The sequence below is a fragment of the Coturnix japonica genome, chromosome 2, assembly GCF_001577835.2.
Source record: "Coturnix japonica isolate 7356 chromosome 2, Coturnix japonica 2.1, whole genome shotgun sequence".
NCBI lineage: Eukaryota > Metazoa > Chordata > Aves > Galliformes > Phasianidae > Coturnix > Coturnix japonica.
The window spans coordinates 45,494,756-45,516,566 of NC_029517.1; the positions used below are offsets into that span (position 1 = coordinate 45,494,756).

General features: G+C 39.7%; 2 protein-coding genes across 4 annotated transcripts in view; one reads left to right on the forward strand and one right to left on the reverse strand.

Moving 5' to 3' along the window:
* Window positions 1-16,641, forward strand: part of LOC107309444 (zinc finger protein 830-like) — an 18,980-nt gene extending 2,339 nt beyond the window's left edge. The window contains exons 2-12 of the mRNA XM_015854266.1: window positions 3,772-3,834; window positions 4,302-5,710; window positions 5,823-5,922; window positions 6,205-6,325; window positions 7,358-7,397; window positions 8,690-8,901; window positions 10,007-10,097; window positions 10,739-10,802; window positions 13,343-13,423; window positions 14,759-14,835; window positions 15,970-16,641. Coding sequence (XP_015709752.1) covers window positions 5,352-5,710; window positions 5,823-5,922; window positions 6,205-6,325; window positions 7,358-7,397; window positions 8,690-8,901; window positions 10,007-10,097; window positions 10,739-10,802; window positions 13,343-13,423; window positions 14,759-14,835; window positions 15,970-16,153 — 1,329 coding nt within the window. The 5' untranslated portion in view covers window positions 3,772-3,834; window positions 4,302-5,351 and the 3' untranslated portion in view covers window positions 16,154-16,641. The remainder of the gene's footprint in view (window positions 1-3,771; window positions 3,835-4,301; window positions 5,711-5,822; window positions 5,923-6,204; window positions 6,326-7,357; window positions 7,398-8,689; window positions 8,902-10,006; window positions 10,098-10,738; window positions 10,803-13,342; window positions 13,424-14,758; window positions 14,836-15,969) is intronic.
* The window catches only part of LOC107309443 (poly(rC)-binding protein 3-like), a 456,594-nt gene continuing 447,040 nt past the window's right edge, over window positions 12,258-21,811 (reverse strand). For 2 of the 3 annotated variants that reach the window (XM_032442439.1, XM_032442438.1), the window contains exon 13: window positions 17,050-21,745. In XM_032442439.1, coding sequence (XP_032298330.1) covers window positions 21,709-21,745 — 37 coding nt within the window. In that variant the 3' untranslated portion in view covers window positions 17,050-21,708. Of the gene's footprint in view, window positions 14,328-17,049; window positions 21,746-21,811 lie in introns of those variants that run through there. The other variant, XM_015854264.2, reaches the window with a different exon arrangement.

A 21,811-nucleotide genomic window follows, 5' to 3' on the forward strand; every position in this document is an offset into this window, starting at 1 on the left:
ACACCTTACTAGATCAGGGTTGCCAGGGGCCCCGTCCCACCTGGTCTTGAACACCTCCAGGATGGGGCATCTCACAACCTCCCTGGGCAGCCTGTTCCAGGGGCTAACCACACTCCTAGTAAAAGAACTTCCCCCTGACATCCAACCTAAATCTTCCCGCTTTTTACTTAAAACCATTTTCCTGTGGTCCTGCTATTGTCGGCCCTTCGGAAGAGTTTACTCCCCTCCTGGGTGATAAGTTCTCTTCAGGTATTGAAAGGCATGCAATGAGGTCACCCCGTAACCTTCTCTTTCTCAGGCTGAACAAAACGCGCCTCAACGTACACCTCAGCGCTCATGTCCTTCACAGGGGTGAGGTGCTCCGGCCCCGCTGAGTTTTGATTAGGATGTGCCATAAGTGAGAGGTGACCACGTTAGGGAATTCTTCAGATGGGAGAGGAGACAGCGTGGGCATTGCTTGCCTTTTGTAAAGACTAGGCAGCAAAGGAATTGATAAATTGTTTCTGGTTCCCCGTGGCTTACAACATCGGAAGTTGCCTATAATTAGGATGTTAAAGAGATCAAGAAGATTTGGGCTTTCGTGCTTTACCTTGTGGGATGTCTAGACCACATGCACTGTTTAAAATTAGATTGGGAATGGGATGGAGAAGGGATGTTGTGCCAGTAGAATGTTTCCAGTTCAATTCTTCAGGTTATTACAAAGTGTGAGACAGTTTTCAGCTGAGGTAAGTCTCAAGGTATGTTGCACAGTAGAATAAGCAGTAGTTACAGCACTGAGACATGGCTTTAGTGATGGGGGAAACTTGGTTAGAGTCCAGGCTTGATGGGTTTGGACTTTGATGATCTCAAAGATCTTTTTTCCAACCCAGGTGAATTTTTATGATTTGCTAAGGATGGGACTTTTCATTTAAGATAAAGATAGTGTGCAGGAACCACTGATTTGAGAGCTTTCTACATTTAAAATGGGGGGGAAAATATATTATTAGGGAAAAAAAAAAAACTGGTTTTTTTCAAATTTCTCCCCTCCCCTCTTTTTTTTTTTTTTTTTTTTTTTTTTTGTTTGGTGTATGTTTGGTGGCCCTGCCAGGCAGGGGGGTTGGAACTACATGATCCTTGAGGTCCCTTCCAACCCGGGTCATTCTGTGATTCTGTGATCAGTGGTTTGTGGAGAGCAAACAAGTCAGCAGCTCACACCGTCAATGTTTCAATTCATTTATTTGGCAGAATTGTTGTGAAAGCTTTTTCAAGTGTCTGTCATACATCCTTTGGATTGATCAGATACAAGTAGCTTGATACAAAATGAAGTTTGCATGGTTACAGAGAGCCAAGGATGAGGAAGCAAGCATTTTATTTTTTATTTTTATCTATTCTAGAAGTGTTATCTTCTTACTGTCTGCAGGCAAACTCATTAATTAGGGGGACTTTTTACTAGGCTCCATATCTGTACAAATGACGAACTTCAAAGATGTGCTCAGTTAAGAAATGTCAGAAGTAGTTGGGTTGTTGTACAGTAATAGAGTGGGAGTAAAATACGTTGTCTTTGCCAAAAGTGTGAAAGCATAGTCTTGAAGTAGCTCAGTCTTGAAACTTTTGGGCACAGTAGCTGCAACTTCACAGTATCACAGTCTCATGCGGGTTGGAAGGGACCTTAGAGATCATCGAGTCCAACCCCCAGGATTCGAGCCTCCTGTGTAGCAGAGCGGCACTTCTACCACTTGCGCCACAGGGGGGATTTGAACTCGGGCCTCTGGTGTTGCAAAGCGGCATTCCTACCACTGCGCCACATTGTTTAAAATAGCTACTGATGGGTGGAGTGATCCTGTGGTTGTCTAAAGACTGGGCCTTTCCATAACCACAGATCTATGAAGGTTTTTATTATTATTATTATTATTCAGGAGGAACGCTAGTTGAGTCTTGTTCAGCACTTGATTTGTTTCTTTGCGTCACCAGAAGTGCATTTGTTTTAGCAAGTGGAGCATTTGGTCAAGGAGCAAAAGTCAAATCATGCTGCTTATCTCAGGAGAACACAGAAAAAGCTTGACTTGATCACAGGCCTTAAAAAACTGAAAAGCTTCTTTGTGAGTGAAAGCTTTTCTGAGATTAGTAGGAAAACGTGAAATGACAGCATACTTCTTAAGATCCTCCTCTGATCCTTCTGGAATCCAGAACATTGCAGAGAAATGGCGTTCAAGCAAGTGGAAAAAAACCTTCTATTCTGAAATGCAAGACACTCATAGTGATGGTGGTACTCGTAGTTCTGGTGCCTCATGCTCCTTGAGGATTATTTGAGTTCTAATTCCTCTGGAAGCCTTAAAGTACATTCTGTTCTGATGAAGCTTTTTGCAGTCTGCTTGTCCCCGCTAGTGCTAAATTGACGTTTCAAGGATTGAAAGAAGGAAATACTCCAAAACTAATATAATTGTGCTGTTAACGTGCAGTTTGCTGGCTTCCGTGAAGTTCTGTTGCTTACGCTTGGAGTGATGAGAATTTATTACTAAATCTTTGAGTATATTTGGATAAATAAAAATTGGATGTGCTTTTCATAATGTTCTTAAATCTTGTAGTATAAATCATAAGCCTGAAATCAAAGCTTTGGGGGAGATTTTCTCTAAGGCATAAGAAGCATAAAAATATATGGTCATCTCTTCAGTGAGATGCAGAAGTAACCATTGTTGAAAATATAATAACTTCTGTAACCGTTTCACGCTGTAACTCTAAAGGACATAAGGTGACAGAACATGCATGAAGGATTGTAGACAGAATGGGCTTCTGTGGGAGAATTTACATTTTGTATGGCACATTCCTAGAGTTAACCTGATAACTTACTTTTGAAGGCACTTCTTCCCCACTGAATAAGAACATTTTGTTCACATGAATGATGTTCACACGAGTTTGATAAGAGTAATCTGCGTGGATGTTCTACCTGTTTGGAGAACAAAAAATACACTGGAACAGGCTGCCCAGGGAGGTGGTGGAGTCTCCTTCTCTGGAGATATTCAAGACCCGCCTGGACGCCTACCTGTGTGACGTGGTGTAGGGAGCCTGCTTTGGCAGGGGGGTTGGACTCGATGATCTCTAGAGGTCCCTTCCAACCCCTACAATTCTGTGATTCTGTGATACAGCATAAACCTGAGCACTTTTTGCATCAACACTCCAATTTAATAAAACAGTTTAACAAAACAACCAGGCATCTAATAATTACTGAGCTGACGTTACATGAGCATATTGGATGGAAGGAGTGTGGAAAGTGACGCAGTTTGAATTAAATTAAAAGCTGTCAGCATGTAACACTTCACATCTGTTACCTTCCGTGAGTAAATGGAAGAGAGTATCATGCAGAGAATATCAGACATGCAGTTAAGCAGACTGGCAATGCCTGTGTTACTGATGACACATTCTAATTCTAGCAAGTGATTAAGTTAGTGTGTTTGTAAGAAACTAATCCATTTTAATAGTCTCAGTGAACAAAACGAATTTGATGCTCAGCGGGAGTTAACACATGCCAGAGTAGACAGAAGCAGTGTATGTGATCTACTGCTTTATATTACCTGAAGATGTGGTAGATTAGCTGGCTCAGCTGTTAATACAGCATGCTGTATCCCTCATTCTTTGAATCTGTGATTTTTAAGTCCTTGTGTAATTACCTTCACTGTGCAGACATGGTGTTTTCAAGATGCCTGTTGAGGATTCTGATCTTTAACACATCTTTGCTGTATGTTTAATCTGTTAGCTTCAACATTAAGCTACATGAGCTTGTTTATTTTACTGCAGAATCTGCCAGAGAACTTCAATGATTGCAGACTAAAAAAGAAGGGATTGGTGAAAAGGGTTCAGGTGAGTTTTCTCTATTTAATCCCTTCCTTCTTCTTTATTACTGCTGGACACTTGTGTAACAGTGATGATGGGAACTCACGTTGTCTTGGAGTCTTGAGAAATAGACTCATCCTTGATTTAATGATGATTTCGCTTTGACTGAGTGTGACTCCCAACTGTGGCGACAGGAAGGCGTTGAAAAGTGCAAACCTGTCTGAAGCTTAGTGATTCTTATTGTTGATTATGAACTTTGATTTAACTCAAATAGTTCATTGGTTGGATTAGAGAGATTGCCTGATCAAGTCCTGTGTTTCTGTTAGATTCTGAGTAAAGGAAATTGTGAAAAGTAAAAAGTGAAAACTGAACTAGAAGGTGGTCTTTGAATAGGCATCTTTATGATGGAAGCTTTAGTATCTGTTCTTAAGAAGCTGTTTACTGTTGCTGCGGTTACATCCTCTGTAACGCTCATTTTTTTTTGCTATTTTCAGGCTTTTCTTGCCCAGTGTGATACTGTGGAAGGAAATATTGGACAAGAAATGGACAAGCTACAGTCAAAGAATTTGGCACTGGCAGAATGAGGCATTACCCTTCATAATTAGAGAACATAATTGCTCTATGAGCAAGAAAAAAGTTTGCTCTTTGTTTTGGAGCACATATTCAGCTTTTTCGTTTTGTTTTTTTTTTAAGCCCAGTCTTTTAGACTGGTAGTAGTCAATTATTTCTTGCTGGATGTCTTGTTTGCCACTTGGTTAGGCTTAATGTTTGGAAAAGAAAATCCTTCCTGAAGAATCGCAGAAATAATCTTTGTGGTGAATTATGTATCTTACGGACAATGGGTTGGTTAAGTATGTAACAAAGTTTGCAATGATGGGCAATATTTTCTGATACGTTTTTGAATTCATTTACACCTAAAATGAAAGAAGGTCTATAACCGTACAAGTGCCATATGTTGCAATTTTAGGATTTCAACTTGATCAAGACAATTATCTGGGAAAGCTCAACATTGTAGTAGACGGTTCAGAGCAATAAGAAAAACCCTACACGTTTATATTAATGTTTGTATGCATTTATAAATATAAGGAAGCTTGACTATAAGGGAGCCGTACCTATTTTAGCCTTAAATTGTCATAATAAATGGAATGTACTGTAACTTGTATGGTACTGAATTCTGAATGGTGCTTTAAGTTGTTAATGAGCTTCTTGATACAAGTGTACATGTTTATTTACATGGAATTCTGATGTACTGTGTTTTTTTTATAGCTTATTTTGGTGTTTTTTTCTTGAGTTACGGCAGGGATTGAAATGTGATCACGCTGCAAATGCGATTAACTGCAAATGGGGCAGTTAAAACAAGGTGTAAGTAAGGAGCTGTTTTGAAAGGTTCTTTATTTTTTTCTGGTTTGAACAGTTGCAGTGATTATTCTGTTACAGTAATTAGTAAATTTGTATAGAATAGCTATTCTGGTGATGCTGTATTATCCCAACACTTCAAGGTTACAGAGAGGAACGGTTAGTTGTAGCCCTTTTTGTGAAGCCGTATGGGGGTATCCTTAATACATCTCAAAGCCATCTCAAATCTCAAATACATCTCAAATGGGTTAACTGGAAGATTTTACATAGTGCTTTTGATAATCTGGTACTTGGAGGCAAAAAGAGGGATTATCTGTGGAGTCCCCCCCCCTCTCTTCACCCCGCCCAGACTGTGGGCGGCCATTGCCCTTAGCTCCGCCCTCAAGGAGGAGGAGCCGCAGCCTCGCTCTGCTTGCTGGGACAAGATGGCGGCGGCCGGGGTGGGCGCGGGGCGGAAGCAGGTGCGGCAGGAGGAGCTGTGGCATCTCATGCGGGAGAAGAAGCGGCAGAACGCGGACAAGAAGCGGATCGAATCGCCTTTTGCTAAATATCCTCATCGGGCTGGGCGGGGAGGGCTCTCAGCCCTTATTCTTGCCGGCGGAGGGGAGGGGGGGAGGTAGGCGGAGAAACAGCGCTTCTTTCCTTAACGGCGTCGTCACGTACAACAGCCTGGGCCACCTTAGCTGCACGTTGTGCAGCACGCCCGTGAAGAGCGAGCTGCTGTGGCAGACTCACGTCCTGGGAAAGCAGCACCGAGAGGTGAGAGGGCGTCAGACCCCCAGGTCGCCTGTGGGTGAACGGCGAGGGGCTGGGGAGTGCTCCCCGGGGGGCTGCGGGCAGCCGGAGCTGCCGGGTGTCAGGCCTGCACACGGTAGGGATTGGGGTCTGTGAGGGGTGGGATGTGAGGTTCTGTGTGTTGCTCCGGTCCCACATCGTGTCACTGAGCCCCTAGAAGCGTCGTGTTATGAAGGAATTGGGTTTTAAACTGATTGCTAAACATTCCTGGTAGGAAAGCCTCTTAAACAAAGTGTTTCTTTACAGAGAGTTGCGGAATTAAAGGGTGCGAAGCAGGCAGCGAGTGGTTCAGCTGCTAGCACATCATCTCATCCTGTCAAGAGAAAAACTGCCGATGCAGAAAGTACACAATTAAAGAAATCAAAAGGTAAAGAAGGGGAATGCTTTTCAAGCACTTGCAAGAATCTGGCTGTTTTTCATCTTCAGTGCTTGGTTTTCTTCTGCTCTGCTGTGTGAGCTAGTGACTGTTGAGTTAATGTCAGCCTGTTGCTGCTGGAAGGGGAAAAAGTCTGCTCTATGAGTTCACTGATCTGCTTGGTAGTTTATCTCCTTCTCTCTGCGCCACTGAGTTAAAATATTCATTGTGGTTTGTATTCATGGGGTGTTTTTACTATTCTGTCTTACATTAAGTACCATAAGGCAAACTATTACACTGTGCTTAAGTGAGTGCAAGAGCCTAAGCAATCGCTACAAACTTAACGTAAAATCTTGTGTGTTTCAGTTTTGGGCACCTCAGTACAGAAAGGATATTGAGATGCTGGAGCAGGTCCAAAGAAGGGCAGCAAGACTTGTGGAGGGCTTGGAAATTGTGCACTATGAGGAGAGACTGAAGGAACTGGAGCTGTTTATTCTGGGGAAAAGGAAGCTGAGGGGAGACTTTATTGATCTCTTCCAATACCTGAAAGGTGCTACAGTGACAGCGGGGTTGGTCTCTTCTCACTGGTGACAGGACAAGGGGAAATGGCCTCAAGTTGTGTTGGGGGAAGTTTAGGTTGGATATCAGGGAGAACTTCTTTACAGAAAGGGTTGCTAAGGCTGGAGTAAGCTGCCTAGGGAAGTGGTTGAGTCACCATCCCTGGATATGTTTAAATACCTTTTGGATGTGGTACTCAGGGACATGATTTAGCAGAGGGTAGTTACGGTTAGGGTAGTATGGTTAGGTTGTGGTTGGACTTGATGATCTTTAAGGTCTTTTCCAACCTGAACAGTTCAATGATTCTATGTGTAGGACTGGAACTCTCTGTAGTGTTTGCCATACCTGATAGTAATAAAGGGTTTAATTTGCAAGTCTTGATAGATGATGATGATAATAATCTCTTAACTTTCAGAATTTGCTGTTGTACTTAGCAAAATAAGTTTATTTTAAAAGCATGGGTTCTAAGAACTGGCTGTTCTATAGGTGCAGATGACAAGCCACATACATCCACATCTACATCTGGGTAAGTAGACTGTTCCACGTATTGTTTTGTTTGTACCTGTATTGGTTTTCAACCTTCTCATCCTGTTCTTCCCCATTTCTCCTAGCCAAGGGAGATTAAATCGGCAAATTCCTGCTTCTGTGCAGTTTCTAATGCAAGCATATATTCCTGAATAAGGCAATATTTCTGGGCAGATGAGAAAACAATAGTATTAACTATAGTGCCTGTGACAAAACAGAAGTCTCTTTGCTCTCACTATCAGACTTGCAAGGATTAATGTGTGCTATTATTATGCAGTCTACTGTAATGAAAATAATTATACTGCAATATGCACTCCAATCTTTAATGATACTTTACTGCCAAGTAGATGATTGAAATGAAGGCAAATCTTTTAGTATATCTTTAATATTTAGTATCAAGAACCATGAACAAATGTCATTAACACGTCTTCATTAAGACATAATTTTACTTAAAATTCATGTAAGCACTTTTTTGCAAAGCAATAAGTGTATTTGAATTCAAGGGATTGGATTTATGCGTCTTACTCCCATGTAAGATTTCTAATGGTGTTTGGACATCAGTGTGAGATGGGCAAATGCCACGTGAGATCTCCTGTAACATTTTCTCAGGGTAAACTGTTATTTAGTGTAGATATTAGGTGGTGTTACCTTGACTCTAAAAAATGCTTACCTTGCTGGAATTTTACATGTGAGTGTGTGTGTGTAAAACTGGCACTTGAATGGTTTTCTGATTACTGATGATTGATCAATATGATTATGTTTGGGTACAACTGAGGAAAATATTTGACTTGGAGACCTGCAGCAAACCTGACTTTTCTCATTGCTGAGCCTGCACTTCTGAGCTTCAGTAGGAACCCAAAATAAGTAGTTGTGTTAGACATGAAGGATTTCAAGGTTTAAGTGACGTTTGTGTGACTGCTGAGCTATGGGTTTTGTATTTAATAGCAGCTATACAGATGCAGATAACTCTAAGTCTACAGGTAGAAGTAATGAAGCTGTCATTCCTCCAAGCTCACTTTGTTGTAGGATACTTTTATTAATGTTTCTTATATTGAGTATTCTAATACAAAAACGTAATGGAAACATCTTTCAGCACTAACCTCAACATTCCTGGGGAACTTCAGAAGAAAGCAACAGTCGTGTTACCTTCAGACAGTGCTTACATCTGTTAACTGCATGCTTCAGCATACTGTAATACTGTATAGGATGTGTGAACAACTTGGTCTTTTAGACTAAATAGGATGGAGATGCTAGAGGCAAACTGATTTTGTTGCACTGTGTATTCTCTACTAGGCTACCAGCAGATTTTTTTGATGAAGCAGAGCACAAAAATACTAACAAGCAGTTATCGAAAGCTCCTGGTCCCAGTTTATTGTCAGGATATTATGATGATGAAGATGAAGAAGAAGAAGAGGAACAAGATCAGCCGAACAAATCTTCTGTTATGCACAAAACTGAAATTCCACCTCCAACTCGAGAAGTAATATCTAATTCTCTGCCTGCAGGTAATGATGAATGAGGTGGTGCAGTAAGAAGAAGCTGTGTCGTAAGAGTAGAGTAGAATAGTTTATTTGGAAGAGATCTGCAAAGATTATTGAATCCAATTACCTGACTGCTTCAGAACTAACCAAAAGTTAAAGTATAATACAAATACCTTTTGAACACTGAGAAGCATGGGGCATCACTCTAGGAAGTGTGCTCCTTTGTTTCACTGCCCTCATGCTAAAGACACTTTTCCTAATGCCCAGCCTGACCCTGCCCTGGCAGCTTTATGCTATTCCTGTCCTGCCATCAGTGACCAGGTCACAGCCTGGCACCTCATCCTGCATCCCGTCAGGGTGCTGCAAGGAGTGATGAGGTTGTTCTCAGCCTCTATTCCAGACTGGACAGCTTTAGTCTTCTCAACCTCTCCTCACAGGACACATCCTCCAGCCCTGTTAGCAGCTTTGTTGTTCTTCTGCAGGTGTTTTCATATTGTAATATCTTTTTTATATTGTGAAACCTGCACATGGTGTTCAAGGTGAAGCTGCAGCAGTGCTAAATACAGTAGGAGAATCACCTCCTTTGTTGGCCGTGCTGTGTTTCATGCACCTCATAATGTGGTTTGCTCCTTGGCTGCCAGGACATGCTGCAGCCTCATGCTGAGCCTACTGGCATCAGCATCCACGGGTTCCCTCCTGCTGAGCTGCTCTGCAGCCATTCATTCCCAGTCTGTATCTGTGTCAGGCATTACTGCATCCCGGGTACAGCTCCCGGTATCTTTGTTGAACTTTACAGTGTTGGTGTTTGCCTGTCAATGACTACTATTGACTCCATCGATGATGGAAAGTTTCTTGTTTAATTTTCTGATTATCGCTGTTAGCTGGTTGGGGTATGCTAATGGGAGGAGAAAAAGAAGAGATTTTTTTGATTGTCTGGTTTGTTATTGCACATTGTTTTCTCAGCAGGTTTATTGCTTCTTGTAATTCCTTGAGGCTGTCAAGTAGAATAATGTGTAACTTATCTTCCCTTGATTCAGTAAGGTATTAATCTAAATTCCTGTCTACTCAGATTTTTGTATAGAAGTTTAAGCAGTTCTTTCTGCTCATAGGCTTCTGCCCTTTCTTTTAGACTTCTTTGACAGCAAAACTACAGCTGCTCCTGTAGTTTCGCATTCAGGATCCATACAGAAACCAGAGACGCAAGAGAAGATAGTAGAACGGTAAGCAGGCAAATGGAATACTGTAAAATTCGGCAGCAGTTAACAAACATTACCCTCCTGGGAAATACAGATTACAGTCATTTTACAATTTGTCATACTGTTGAATTGCATTTGGAATAGCTTGTATATATATTTCATAGGAAAGCATGTTGCATGTTACAGATAGGAGCAGTGTCATACAGTGTCTTTTAGACATCTCTATTTGCAAGTTTTAATAGATGATGCTTTTGAAGCTTCGTGTCCGATTTTAACTGTTTAAAGAAAAATGTTCACTGTTTTTTTAGGAGCTCTTCAGCTCACTTCTGTGCTTTTTCAGACATTGGTTTGGCCTTTCAAAAGTAGAGACTTGTATGAAAATGTCTGATATGTATTTCTCAAACAGATAGTTTGGGAATCCTAAGCTACAGCTCCTGTTTTGGCAGTGAAGTTCAAACCTGTCTCTGCAGTTTCCTGTGAGACAGTGAAGACCAAAGTAAAGAAACAAATCCTGTGGGCAAAACATAGGCATAAAAAAAACTTCCTTCGTTTCTTGGTCCTTCATAAGAATTAAGGATTTTATTCTTGACTGTTTTATAAATCCACAATGAAAGAGGTTATTTTAAAGCACTAACTTGGAATTATCATAATCAAACATATTTCAGGAAAGAGAACACTGCTGAGGCTTTGCCAGAGGGGTTCTTTGATGACCCTGAAGTGGATGCAAAAGTAAGTAAGCAGATCTTTTTCTGCTGCTGGATTTATTTCTGTGGGTTATAATGATTTTCTAGGTTTCTAGGATGCTTGGCCAGTAATTAGTTGTACCAGAATATAAGAAAATCATTAAGCAAGTTTATTCTATATTGATTAAAAGGCATGAAAAGATGTGTAGAGGGTTTTAAAATGTCTTTCAGAATATATTTTTAATTGCAGTTCCTTCGTGGAACGACAGTGTGAAACAAATAGTGTAAGTGCTGGATTGAGACCTGGTCTATCCGTTATTTCTTTGAGCCATCCCAGGAAAAGCATTTCACCTAATTTTTGTACACCCATTCTGCTTCTGAATTGAGTATATATATATATTTTCTCCCAATGTGTATATACATCTTCTCCTCTGAGAGACCCCATGAAAAACACAGGAGTTACTGTGCAATGATATTATGCAACCTACTGGAATGAGGACAGATAGATGATGGCAAGCAGCATAATCTCTAGTGCTGGCAGACTACAGCAGTGAATGTGGCTTTCAGCTCTCATCCTTTATTGCTGTGGGTTTTTTCATGCTCCGGAAAGATAAAGTGGCCATTCTCCAAAGATTTGCCATTTAAAATCTTGGAATTTGGTCACTTTCATTCAGGCTTCCTTCAGCTCGCACAGTACTGAACAATAACTACAATCAATATACACTGCTGTTTGAAATATAAAGCTTTTTTTTCTTTGGTGGTGATGTTGTTTTGTATCATTTAACACAGATTCCATGGCTTTCCTGTCCTTTCCATCAGCATTCTTGACACAAGGTTTTATTTGTTTTCCTTCAGCGCCTTTCTCTTGTTCACACTGTGGTTTATCTGTTGGTTTATCTAAGTTGGAATATGATTCGGTGTATAATGTTCATTTAATCCCACTGTCACAATCACAAGCTCAGGTGTCTCTTTGCTGTGGCAGGTTTCTTTCAGCACCACTCATGCACACAGCTCTGTGGTGGAAGTAAATATGTCTGAATAATGACTTTTTGATTATTGAGATAAAGACCTGGAAAAGACATAGTAAATAGGGAGTTGTGCCATGGTGTGGGAAGCTTGTACAAAGTGGGAATGTCTATAAGGGAGAGGACGGTGTGCTTATATCTGGGAGGATGTAGTGATAGTGGTTAGTGAGCCTTTCCTTAGTCATTTCCTTAACTGATAACGTGTATGAGTGGGTATGTGTTCCGTTAGGCTTTCTTGAAATTGATTTACAGCTGTTCTTCTTAATCAGCCCTAGGTTTAGCTAGCGTGAATGGGAAGGAAAATGTTTGTGACATCACATTGGGGTGACTGCAGTGATTGTGTGTTTGAAGTCATCTACAAAATAATTGTTTCTGGAATTGGCTTCTTGGAGAGGAGATTGTGGACATGGAACGTGCTGGTTCTTTACATCAGCAGCTTAGAAAGCATATATATAAATTCTGAGTTTGACAAAAAATATCTTTAGCGTTTAAATTTATTGTAAGAAATACAGATAATTATGAATTACAAAGGACAAGCACAATGCATAGTAACACAGTACATACACACATGATAAAAGTAATCACAAAACAGAAAAAGGAAATGATGACTTCCCAATATGTAGTTTGCCTGGAAGCTTCTAATATATACTATAAACATAATTCATGCTACTGGATTTTGTATAATCACTCAGAACCAAACATAGCAAACCATCCTCTTTACTGAATGATGATTGTTGTGTTATCAAAAAGAGGAATGAAGAAAAGAAAAGCTAATGTGGTAAGATGTAATGAGTGTTTCTGTACAAACTGCTTAGTTCTCCTAGCTATGTGATTTCTATCCTGTCCAGAGCCAGGCTTTATCTCTCTGCTGACATGCAAAGCATGCCACAGCTTCTAACCTTGAGCTGTTTTGGTTATGCAGGTAGATTATCAAATTTACTTGAAAGCACAGTCTGAGTTTGATTACCTTATTTGTGAATCTTAAAGCAATTCTTGCACCTACTTTATCAGTCCCATGCTGTCTACCATGGAACAAAAAGCTTTACGGAATCTTTAAATAAAAGTGCTACGTAGCTATTTATTTCTTCTGTTAGCCAATCAATTCAGTTGCAGTGTGGTCAGACTGTTCTAACATCAAGGACTTAACATTTTGGGTTATGCTGAAAACAATTAGTTTACTACTTTTTGAGTTGTGTGATAGCTTCAGTGTATGACTGAACAGGGGAAGAATTCATAGGTTATCAATTTACATAATAAAATTATAGATTATTAAATCAATGGGATTAGTCATTCTTGTTAGTCCAGATATCTCATACCATCCATTCTTAGTCAGTTATTCTTTAATAAATTCAAGCTTCTTGTTTAAATCCAAGAACAGAGTCAGATTTTTTCTTCTAAAACAGCTGTGGTGCTGCAATATCCGTTATTTCATTTTCCTAATGTCTATATTTTCTGACCTGTTAGCACAGCCCAGCCTGTGCTGGTTTTCCAGTTTTTTAGAGTGTTCCAGTGTCTCGCTGGGCAGTAATCATCACTAACCCTGTGTTCTCATGTTCTTTAGGTGCGAAAAGTTGATGCTCCAAAGGATCAGATGGACAAGGAATGGGATGAATTTCAAAAGGCAATGCGACAGGTCAACACAGTAAGTAATGGAGTCTATTTTTATTGATTCTAAGTTCTATACACAATAAGCAGAAAAACAGTTTCATGCAGCTCCGTGAAATGACTGACATGCATTTGTCAGCTGTTTGTCTGCAATGCAGTGTATGGTTAAATGCACTTTATAAATGAGCAAATGGTTCTTCCACTCGAGGAAAATTAAGCTGAAACAAATTCTGATGGTGAACCAGTCAATCATATATTTAGTTGCATTTATTAAACTGCATTTAAAGAAGATATAATATAATCTCAGATCAGTGTTCTGTATGCAAACAAGGGCTCTTCTTTAGATGAGATGGTTATTTTAACCTCGAAGGAAAAAGCAAAAAGCAAACAAAAAATACCACCACTCATTTATCTTTCTTGGAAAAGGATCTATAGAATGTGTAAGTAACCTGGGTTTATAGTTAACTCAAGTGTACTGCAAAGGAATCATAAAACCTGGGAAGGGGACAGAAAAGTTTGTGTATGTGAGATGGAAGCTGACCGCACTTTTTCTCAACTTCCATTTTTTTACTGTATAGCATTGCATGGTAAGTCTTCCTGAACAGCTTTTTCTCTGTTTTCACACCATGTAAAACTATCGTTAAGGATATGTCATGTTCTCAATGTTTCCCTTGAATATTTGCCAGTTTAAAATTTTTTTATTGTAAATAATCATTCCTACGTCAACTGCTAAGAAAGTGGTGCAAAAAAATTGTCATTGCTCATTTTAAAGCGCTCAGCACTATAAACAGAGGAAATATTCATACAAAAGCAGTAGTGGGTACATTTTACTAGCATTAGCCATTCGTATGATTCTTCATCTTAGAAGGAATCTTCTCAGTTATGCGTGGACCATTGACTGCATAGCATCTCCCAGACATTCAGATTTGAGAAAGTATATGCTGAAAAAAATAACATGTTAGAAATACTTTGGGATCCAGAGGGAAAACTCAACCAATACTTTCAACAGGTTTGTGTAACTGAGTCTCAAGTACTGGGGTATAGCTCCAATTTCAACTTCAGACTTTGAATGTACGTGGTTTGTTGTTGCTGTTTCAAATAGTGGAGTATGGAGACATTCAAAAGGTTAACCCCAAAGCAACCAAACTACTCTGGAATTTTAGTTTCAAGAATAAACATTTCAATTTGTAATTAAACCAGACCGGTCTCCTCCTGTATATGCCTTGAATCTTGTGAGAAGGTGTATTTGTGTAGCAGGTTGACAGTTATGAGGCACTTGATTTGGGTAGAGGGAAGGAAGGGAAGACACAGGTGCCAGAAAGGAATATCAGTGGAGTTCAGGATGAATTTTCTTAGAGTGTTACTTGTTTAGATTTCAGAAGCAATAGTGGCAGAAGAAGACGAGGAGGGACGACTGGATCGTCAGATTGGTGAAATTGATGAGCAGATGTAAGTAAATCAGTTTTTCTATCAGACTTTGTTCTTCAGCAGTAATGGATCACTGACTAGAGTGATAAGACATCTTTAACTTTTAATCTTCCTTTGTTAATTGCCTAAATATTTGAAGGAGAAAGAAAGGCTCCCTCTAGCCTCAGGATACCTGATAAAAACATCAATTTTGGTGCAAAGTAATTTCAAGTTTGTTACCATAATTTTTTTTTTTTTTTTCCTGAAACTCTTCAAGGCTGTTTGTGTTCTTACTGCCTTCAATTGCAAACTGTTTCAAATTAAATGTGAAATCAAAATCAAATCAGTATAACACTCATATTGGAACACTGAGGAAAACATTAACCTCTGGCTGCCTGTTATCATTTTGTGAATATACAAGGGGAAGAAGGATACAGACACTAATCCATCCTTGTTGACTCTTCCAAGCAAACAGGAATGAAAAAAAAAAAACCCAAAGATTGATTTAAATTGAGCTGATACATTGATTTTCAGCAAAGTATCTTATTAAAATGGCCAGAATTATTGTTATAAAAATGTATTTTGAGGATAAGAACTTGTAAGTAAGAAGAAAACTGTAACTCAGCACCTTCATTTACTCAATGAATTTCTAGTGTAGTCCTCAGTAAGCTGATAAAGTACCTGAATGCTTGTGATGCCTTTTTGTCTTTAGTTCAGAGACCACTAAAATACCAAAATGAATGGCCATGTTGATGTGTGGAAGAAGACTGAGGTTGTGTTATTCTTAAACCAATATGTGGTCATATTGAAACTATTCCATTGGACTACATCTCGTTGCCAGAGAATTTACCACACCTCTCTCCTCCTTTGGTCTATTTCTATTTAATTAATATAGAGAAGGTGAACCAGCATTTTTAGTTGCTGTGCACACAGAATGGTTGAGGTTGGAAAGGACCTCTAGAGATCATCCAGAGTGACCCCTTGTTAAAGCAGGTTCCCTACAGCATGTTGCACATGGGCTCATCCAGCTGGAGTGACTCCAATGAAGAGTTGGTGGGAAGCTGCTAAGCTTTTCCATATTCAAAGTTGTAGAAGCAGATCCATCACAGTTAAATAATAATAATAATAAAATGCAAAAAGACCACAGATATTAATAAATGGTTTACTTGTCAACAGTGAATGTTACCGTCGTGTTGAGCTTCTGCGCAACCGCCAGGATCTGATAAAGGAGAAGTGTAAGGAAGCCATGAGATTAAGAGCAACACAAGAGAAAGAGGATGAGGATATTGGTAGCGAAGATGAAGAAGAACTGCAGGATTTGCTGTCTCAAGACTGGCGGGTGAAAGGGGCTTTGTTGTAGCATTTTTGCAGCCTGGCTGATTATCACTGTTATTTCCATTATTAGAAGTGAAATGGTTTGTTAAATATTTATTTAAAGAGGTTGAGAGATGATAAAGAGCCAACTGTGTAATACGAAAAAAATACAAAAAGAAAGAAGCTCCAACCTTTGTAGATCCACAATGGTGTATTACTGTACAAACTGTATATTGCAAATGTTTTATGATATTCAGTGTACTTTTCTTATTAATAAAACTGATTTCCTACCGGAGGTATTTTAATGGGATTAGTAAATAAGCCAAAGACCTGTAGTTTCTGCTAACATTAGATATATGGAGACTTGGCCCATTGTGCATAGAAGTACTGGACTAGCAAAGGTGATGGTTTACAGATCTTTCCCATGTGCAGTAGATAGGGAAAAAATCTTACGCATTTGTTATCTGAAAAGTTCATAAGCTCTCTTCTCTCCATGGCCCCATCCCCTTCAATAAAATGTCTGTTTTTTCAGGATCTTTTACATTGTTCTTCTGTTGAACTACAGCTTTTCCACACTGTGTACTGTGATGGTTAGTACTGAAAACTTCATAGTATCTTTTGTTTAATGTGGCCACAGTATGGCATACCTGGCATGCTTTGAACCAGAGGGATGGGAACACGATGCAACTATTCGCATAACCAAATATTGGAAGTGTAACAAAATACCAGAGAGGAAGATAACTGCACTGGAAACTGCTAAGGTAAGATCATTTGTTTAGCTGCAAATACTGGAAGTTTTACTAAGATAATAAAGGAAAACATTTAACATTAATTTATGTTCTGATAAATACAGATGGAAGTGAAAGTTGAGAACCAAAAGATGTGACAAAGCTGTGACACGGAGGAAAAACAACTACCTTGAACTTTGGTGAGTGTCTCTTCTATTTGGTTGGGTTTAGGGTTTTTTTTTTTTCTCCCTTTAGCTTTTAAATTAAGCATTTGACTTGAAAATACTAAAGTATGGCATATTTGCTGAGGGCATCTGGAAAAAACAGGAAAAAATGAATAATGTAGGGCTGCCCAGAGCCTTTGGAGACTCTTTGGAGATCTACAATAGCTGCCTGGATGTGGGCCTGCTCTGGGTGGCTCTGCTGGGATAGGAATTGGGCCAGATGAATCTGGAGGGCCCTGGCATACTCAGCCATGCTGTGAGCCTGTGACTTCTAGCTAAAAGTAAGAAAGTGAAGGAACAGCTTAATTTATCCTCCTCTTTTTTTTCTCCTTAAATACGGTAATTTTAAAACAAGTGAGTAAGGTTTTAAATTAAGAAAACAAACCTGAGAGGTGTTTATTAACCAAATAATTTGTCATGCTTACTTAGTTGTCCGGCAGCAGTGAAAGGTGTCGCTCAAATTTAAGAGCTATGTGGTTTTGAAACAGGTGAATTGACTTCAGGGGGCAAAATGAATGTGTGTATATTTGCAGTGCATTTTCCAATACCACTGTCTGTAGGAGCTGTTAGTACCCATAGGCTCAGCCTGTGGTAGTTGTAAGTACTTACTGGTAGTCAAATGTTCTCTGCCAAGTGTACACAATCACAGGTGGAGGTAACTTGTGTGCTAATTTCTTCTGTGGCTTAACCCTTTTCCCACAAGCACTTCTGTATTTGGTACAGTAGAGCACAGAAGTGCTGATAAAACAATATAAAACAACAGACCTAATGAAAACAGTCTTCTTATTTGTTAATGTGACTGTAATTCTTCCTCGTAAGCATCTGATTTTAACGTTTGCTTCAGAAAGAGAAGTACTGTGTAAAAAGAGCACCGGTGTTAACTTGGTCAGTCCTCCTGTCAATAAACTCAGTTTGAGCTGAGACCAATTTTGCTTATTACAAGCCACTGTAATTAAAATTCCCCACATTCTGTTGTCTTAGAAGCACTGAGCTAAAAACAGCCATTCCTATTTCTTAGGAAAACATAGATTACTCAAATATTTTCAAATCCTGCACATACTTTTTAATCTTATAATAAAGAAATTTTACAGTAGGAAATCAGGCACTCAGCCAGTAGATTCTCACTGTAGTTGTCTCAGAAAACAATAATGTGAGCATATAATGCTTTGGAAATTCCCTTTTGTAAGATGACATCAGATGAATATGACAGTTCTTGTTCAGTTACTGTCTTGAGACACGTGCTTGTCTTCAGGGTGACAGCGTACTGCACTGATGCAGAAACATTGCAATTCAAACCATATTGTGTTATTTCCTGGAACCAATGACAAGAAAAGCCATATCTTCGTGTACCCCTGAGAAGTGACTTTGGGCCAAATTTCCTGGTGTGAAGCAGATTGTCTTCATTTAATCTTCTCTTCGTCACGTTGCCTAGAACTACCCTGACTTTTTTTGCTGGGAAAGAAATGCAAGTTATTCCCTTGTGTAGACATCCAGACCAGGTCTTTCCTCCCAAAAATACACTGAGGCACTAATGTCTTGGGTAATTTATTGGTGGTTACACTACTTATGGATGATATAAGAGACCTGTGTTCGAATCCCTCTCCTCTCTTGTCCTTTGAACTTGACAGTTCCTGTGATCTAGTTTAGCCTAACTGTTGTAGCCGTCCTTGTAGAAGTTCTGCCATTATAAAATGATTCAGTTAATGAGTCTATCACTTTCTTGTCTAATAAACACAACGTTCAGCTGAGAAGGGACAACAGCTGTCCCAAATATGTAGCTCGTGCTGAAACATATTCATCAGAGATTGACGCTATGGCAAAAACTAAAACAAAACCAACCACTCAACAGGGCAACTTCTGTTGCTGCCTGGCTCAGGTGGGAGGTTCATTGCCTGTTCTGTGGCTGTATCCTGTACCTCCATAGAAACACTCGGCTCATGCAGCCCAGTGAGTCTTTAGCACGTAGCAGATGCCTACATTTGTGGCAGCTTTGCTGGCTGTGCTGCTAGCTTTCCAGGAGCCCTGACTGCTACAAATACATGCCCTGGGGCCTACAGCTTTATCTGACAATAGAAAGTGCTCTGCCTGGCAGCAGAGGGGCAGGTTCTGTGGCTGACTATGCCTGCCTTTGTTTTGTTTTGCTTGACTATTCCAGGCAACGTTTTTACTTTTTTTTTTTTTTTTTTTTTTTACTTCTAGAGAAGTATGAGACTAGACTTGACTTCATTTGATAACAAATGGATGATGTGAAAGCTGTGGAAGTTGTATTGTTTTTCAGTAGGTAACTCACAGTTGCATGGGAGTGACCTTTTTCTATGGGTGCATCTGGTTTTTCCATCTGCCTTTAGTTTTCTATCTATCTAGGATAATATTCCATTTCTTTTTTTTTTCTCCAGATGTACCTTCTTGTGTTTTGTTATCCTGTTCTGTATTTCAGAGCTATTCAAAAATGTTTTCTTGCCATTCAGAAATCTTTTCCAGCTAAACTCATTACATTAAAATCAGCCCAGGTCTTAACACAGTTCTGCCTGTGTTATTTTGGACAAAATGCTCTTAGAATCTATTTCCTTTTTTCTTCCTATTTCTGCATCTTTATATTTTATTCCTGCTGTCCCCAACATGCACACGTGCCCCTGTAACTAGTTTAAATCTCAGTCTGCCCTAGCAAATTCAGAGCTGCTTCTGTCCTTTGCCTAGTAGCTTCTCTGGGACACCAAAGTCCTGACCTACTTTGTGTTGAGCTGCAATAATGTTCTTTCTTCCCCCCCCCCCCCCCCCACCCTTTTTTCCTTCTCTATTCATGTTAGCCAGCACTTGCTGTTTAGGAAATGAAAGATATCCTCACTGCAAAACCATCTTCAGTACTCTCTTGAAGAGTAAGAACTTAAAATGTATTTTGAGAAGTAATAACAAACATAGAATTCTATGAGGTACAGCCTATCATTGAAAGCAGCCTAGGATTTGGAATAGCTAATTCAACACTGAGTCATTCTTTCTGCTTGCTGGGATGCAATGAAGCATTCTGTAATCTTCCTCTGTAAACTGCCCTTTTTCTGCATCTCACAGAAAAAGCTGTTTAACTTCTATGGGTTTCCAGATCTCTATGCACATTTTGGGTACATTGTAGTTCCTGACTCAAAATCAAGACCCAGATCCATTGCAGCTCTTGGCACGGTATTTTTCAGTGCAAACAAGAGCAATATACTACACAAGAACCCAGCAAGGGTCATGAAGAGAACCCCAAGATAAGTGCAAAGATATTAGTGTAGACTTTAGAGTGGCGATGCTGGCTGTAGAATTAGGTTTGTATCACTAAGGATGCTACTCGCTTACACTGCCAAAAACTTTGGTTGCACAGAATAAAGCAGTAAATGTGAAAGAACTACCAAGGCCCTAAGAAGGAGAGGTGGCAAGAATGCAGCCAAAGGGCTGCATGTAGCAGCAACTTGGAGCCAGCCTGTCTTCCACTTAAATGTGAACAGAAAACTTGAGGCTGTTTCTATGGCGCTTCAGCAGATCCAAAGGAGGTGAATAGCTTATGTGGTATTTCAGGGCAGGATGGGAGAGGCTGTGGGCCAGTGCTCCATTTGTCCCTTTTTAATGGTGCAAATTGTAATGCGCCTCCCAGCTGATGGCCACTTTTCCTGACTGGTGAAAGGTGCTCCTGAGTCACTCTGACACAGGACATTGCTGCTGCAAATAGGAAGAAAATGAAAAGCCTCAGCAATGCCGTGCACAGTACCCAATTTTGTTCTTTTGTTCCTTTCTTTTCCCAAATATCTGAGCTTAAAACAAGCATGGGAAAACACACCAGAGATATACAGAGCAGTGGCTTCTTGGGGCAAGAGGCCAAATGCTGTCTCTTTTATGCTGTGTGAAAAGTACTTCAGGAGCAGCTTTATTAGAAAACAAATTCTGAAGAAATACTGCTTGCCATGCTAATGACACAGTCTGGATCCATCTAATGACGTGCAGAATTGTCATTCCTGAGGACAGAAGTGCTAGTGCACTTTCTAGTATTGCCAGCTTTGCACCGTTGTTACACTCTTTCCCAATGAGCACTGGGACCTGAAGCGTGATGATATGAAACCTTTAATCGTTAACGAAAACAAGCAATTTGTCTACGATCTTAGTTTGACAATCCATAAAATAGTGGTTCTCAAACGACAAATTAGCGACTTGGTTACAAAGAGCAAAGTTTAAACAACACAACAGTTGTATGCACAAAGCTACCACGGCTTTTTTTTTCTTTTTTTTTTTAATCAGGAAAAAAATTTATTTATAAAAACGTGTCATTTAATTTACTGTCAAGTCTCTATCTGAATACAGTGACTTCAGAACACTAACAGCCCATGCTTTTATACAGATTAGCCAAAGCATGAACATCGATGGAAATTAATCCTCAAAAACCGCTTTGCTTTACTTTTATGTTATGACCCACAACAGTGTTAAAACTGGAGCAACACAAGAGTTAGGAAGCACAGTTGCTTAAAGAGTAAAAGAAGTATTTTCTTTTGATGTCTCAGAATAATAAGAAAGTTAGAAATGGCAGAAACTCCTCTGTAGATTAGTCCATAGAAAGCATTGTCTCATGGGGCTTTGGGAAAGTCCTGTCTGGTGGCTAATGCACTAGGGCAGGATGAGATACATTACAGAGCCCCCAGGCCAGTAACTTCTGAAGACAGCCTAAAATGTAGGAACAAAAAAGTGAGGAAAAGGAGGGGGAAAAAAAAAGAAAAAAAAAGCAAAAAA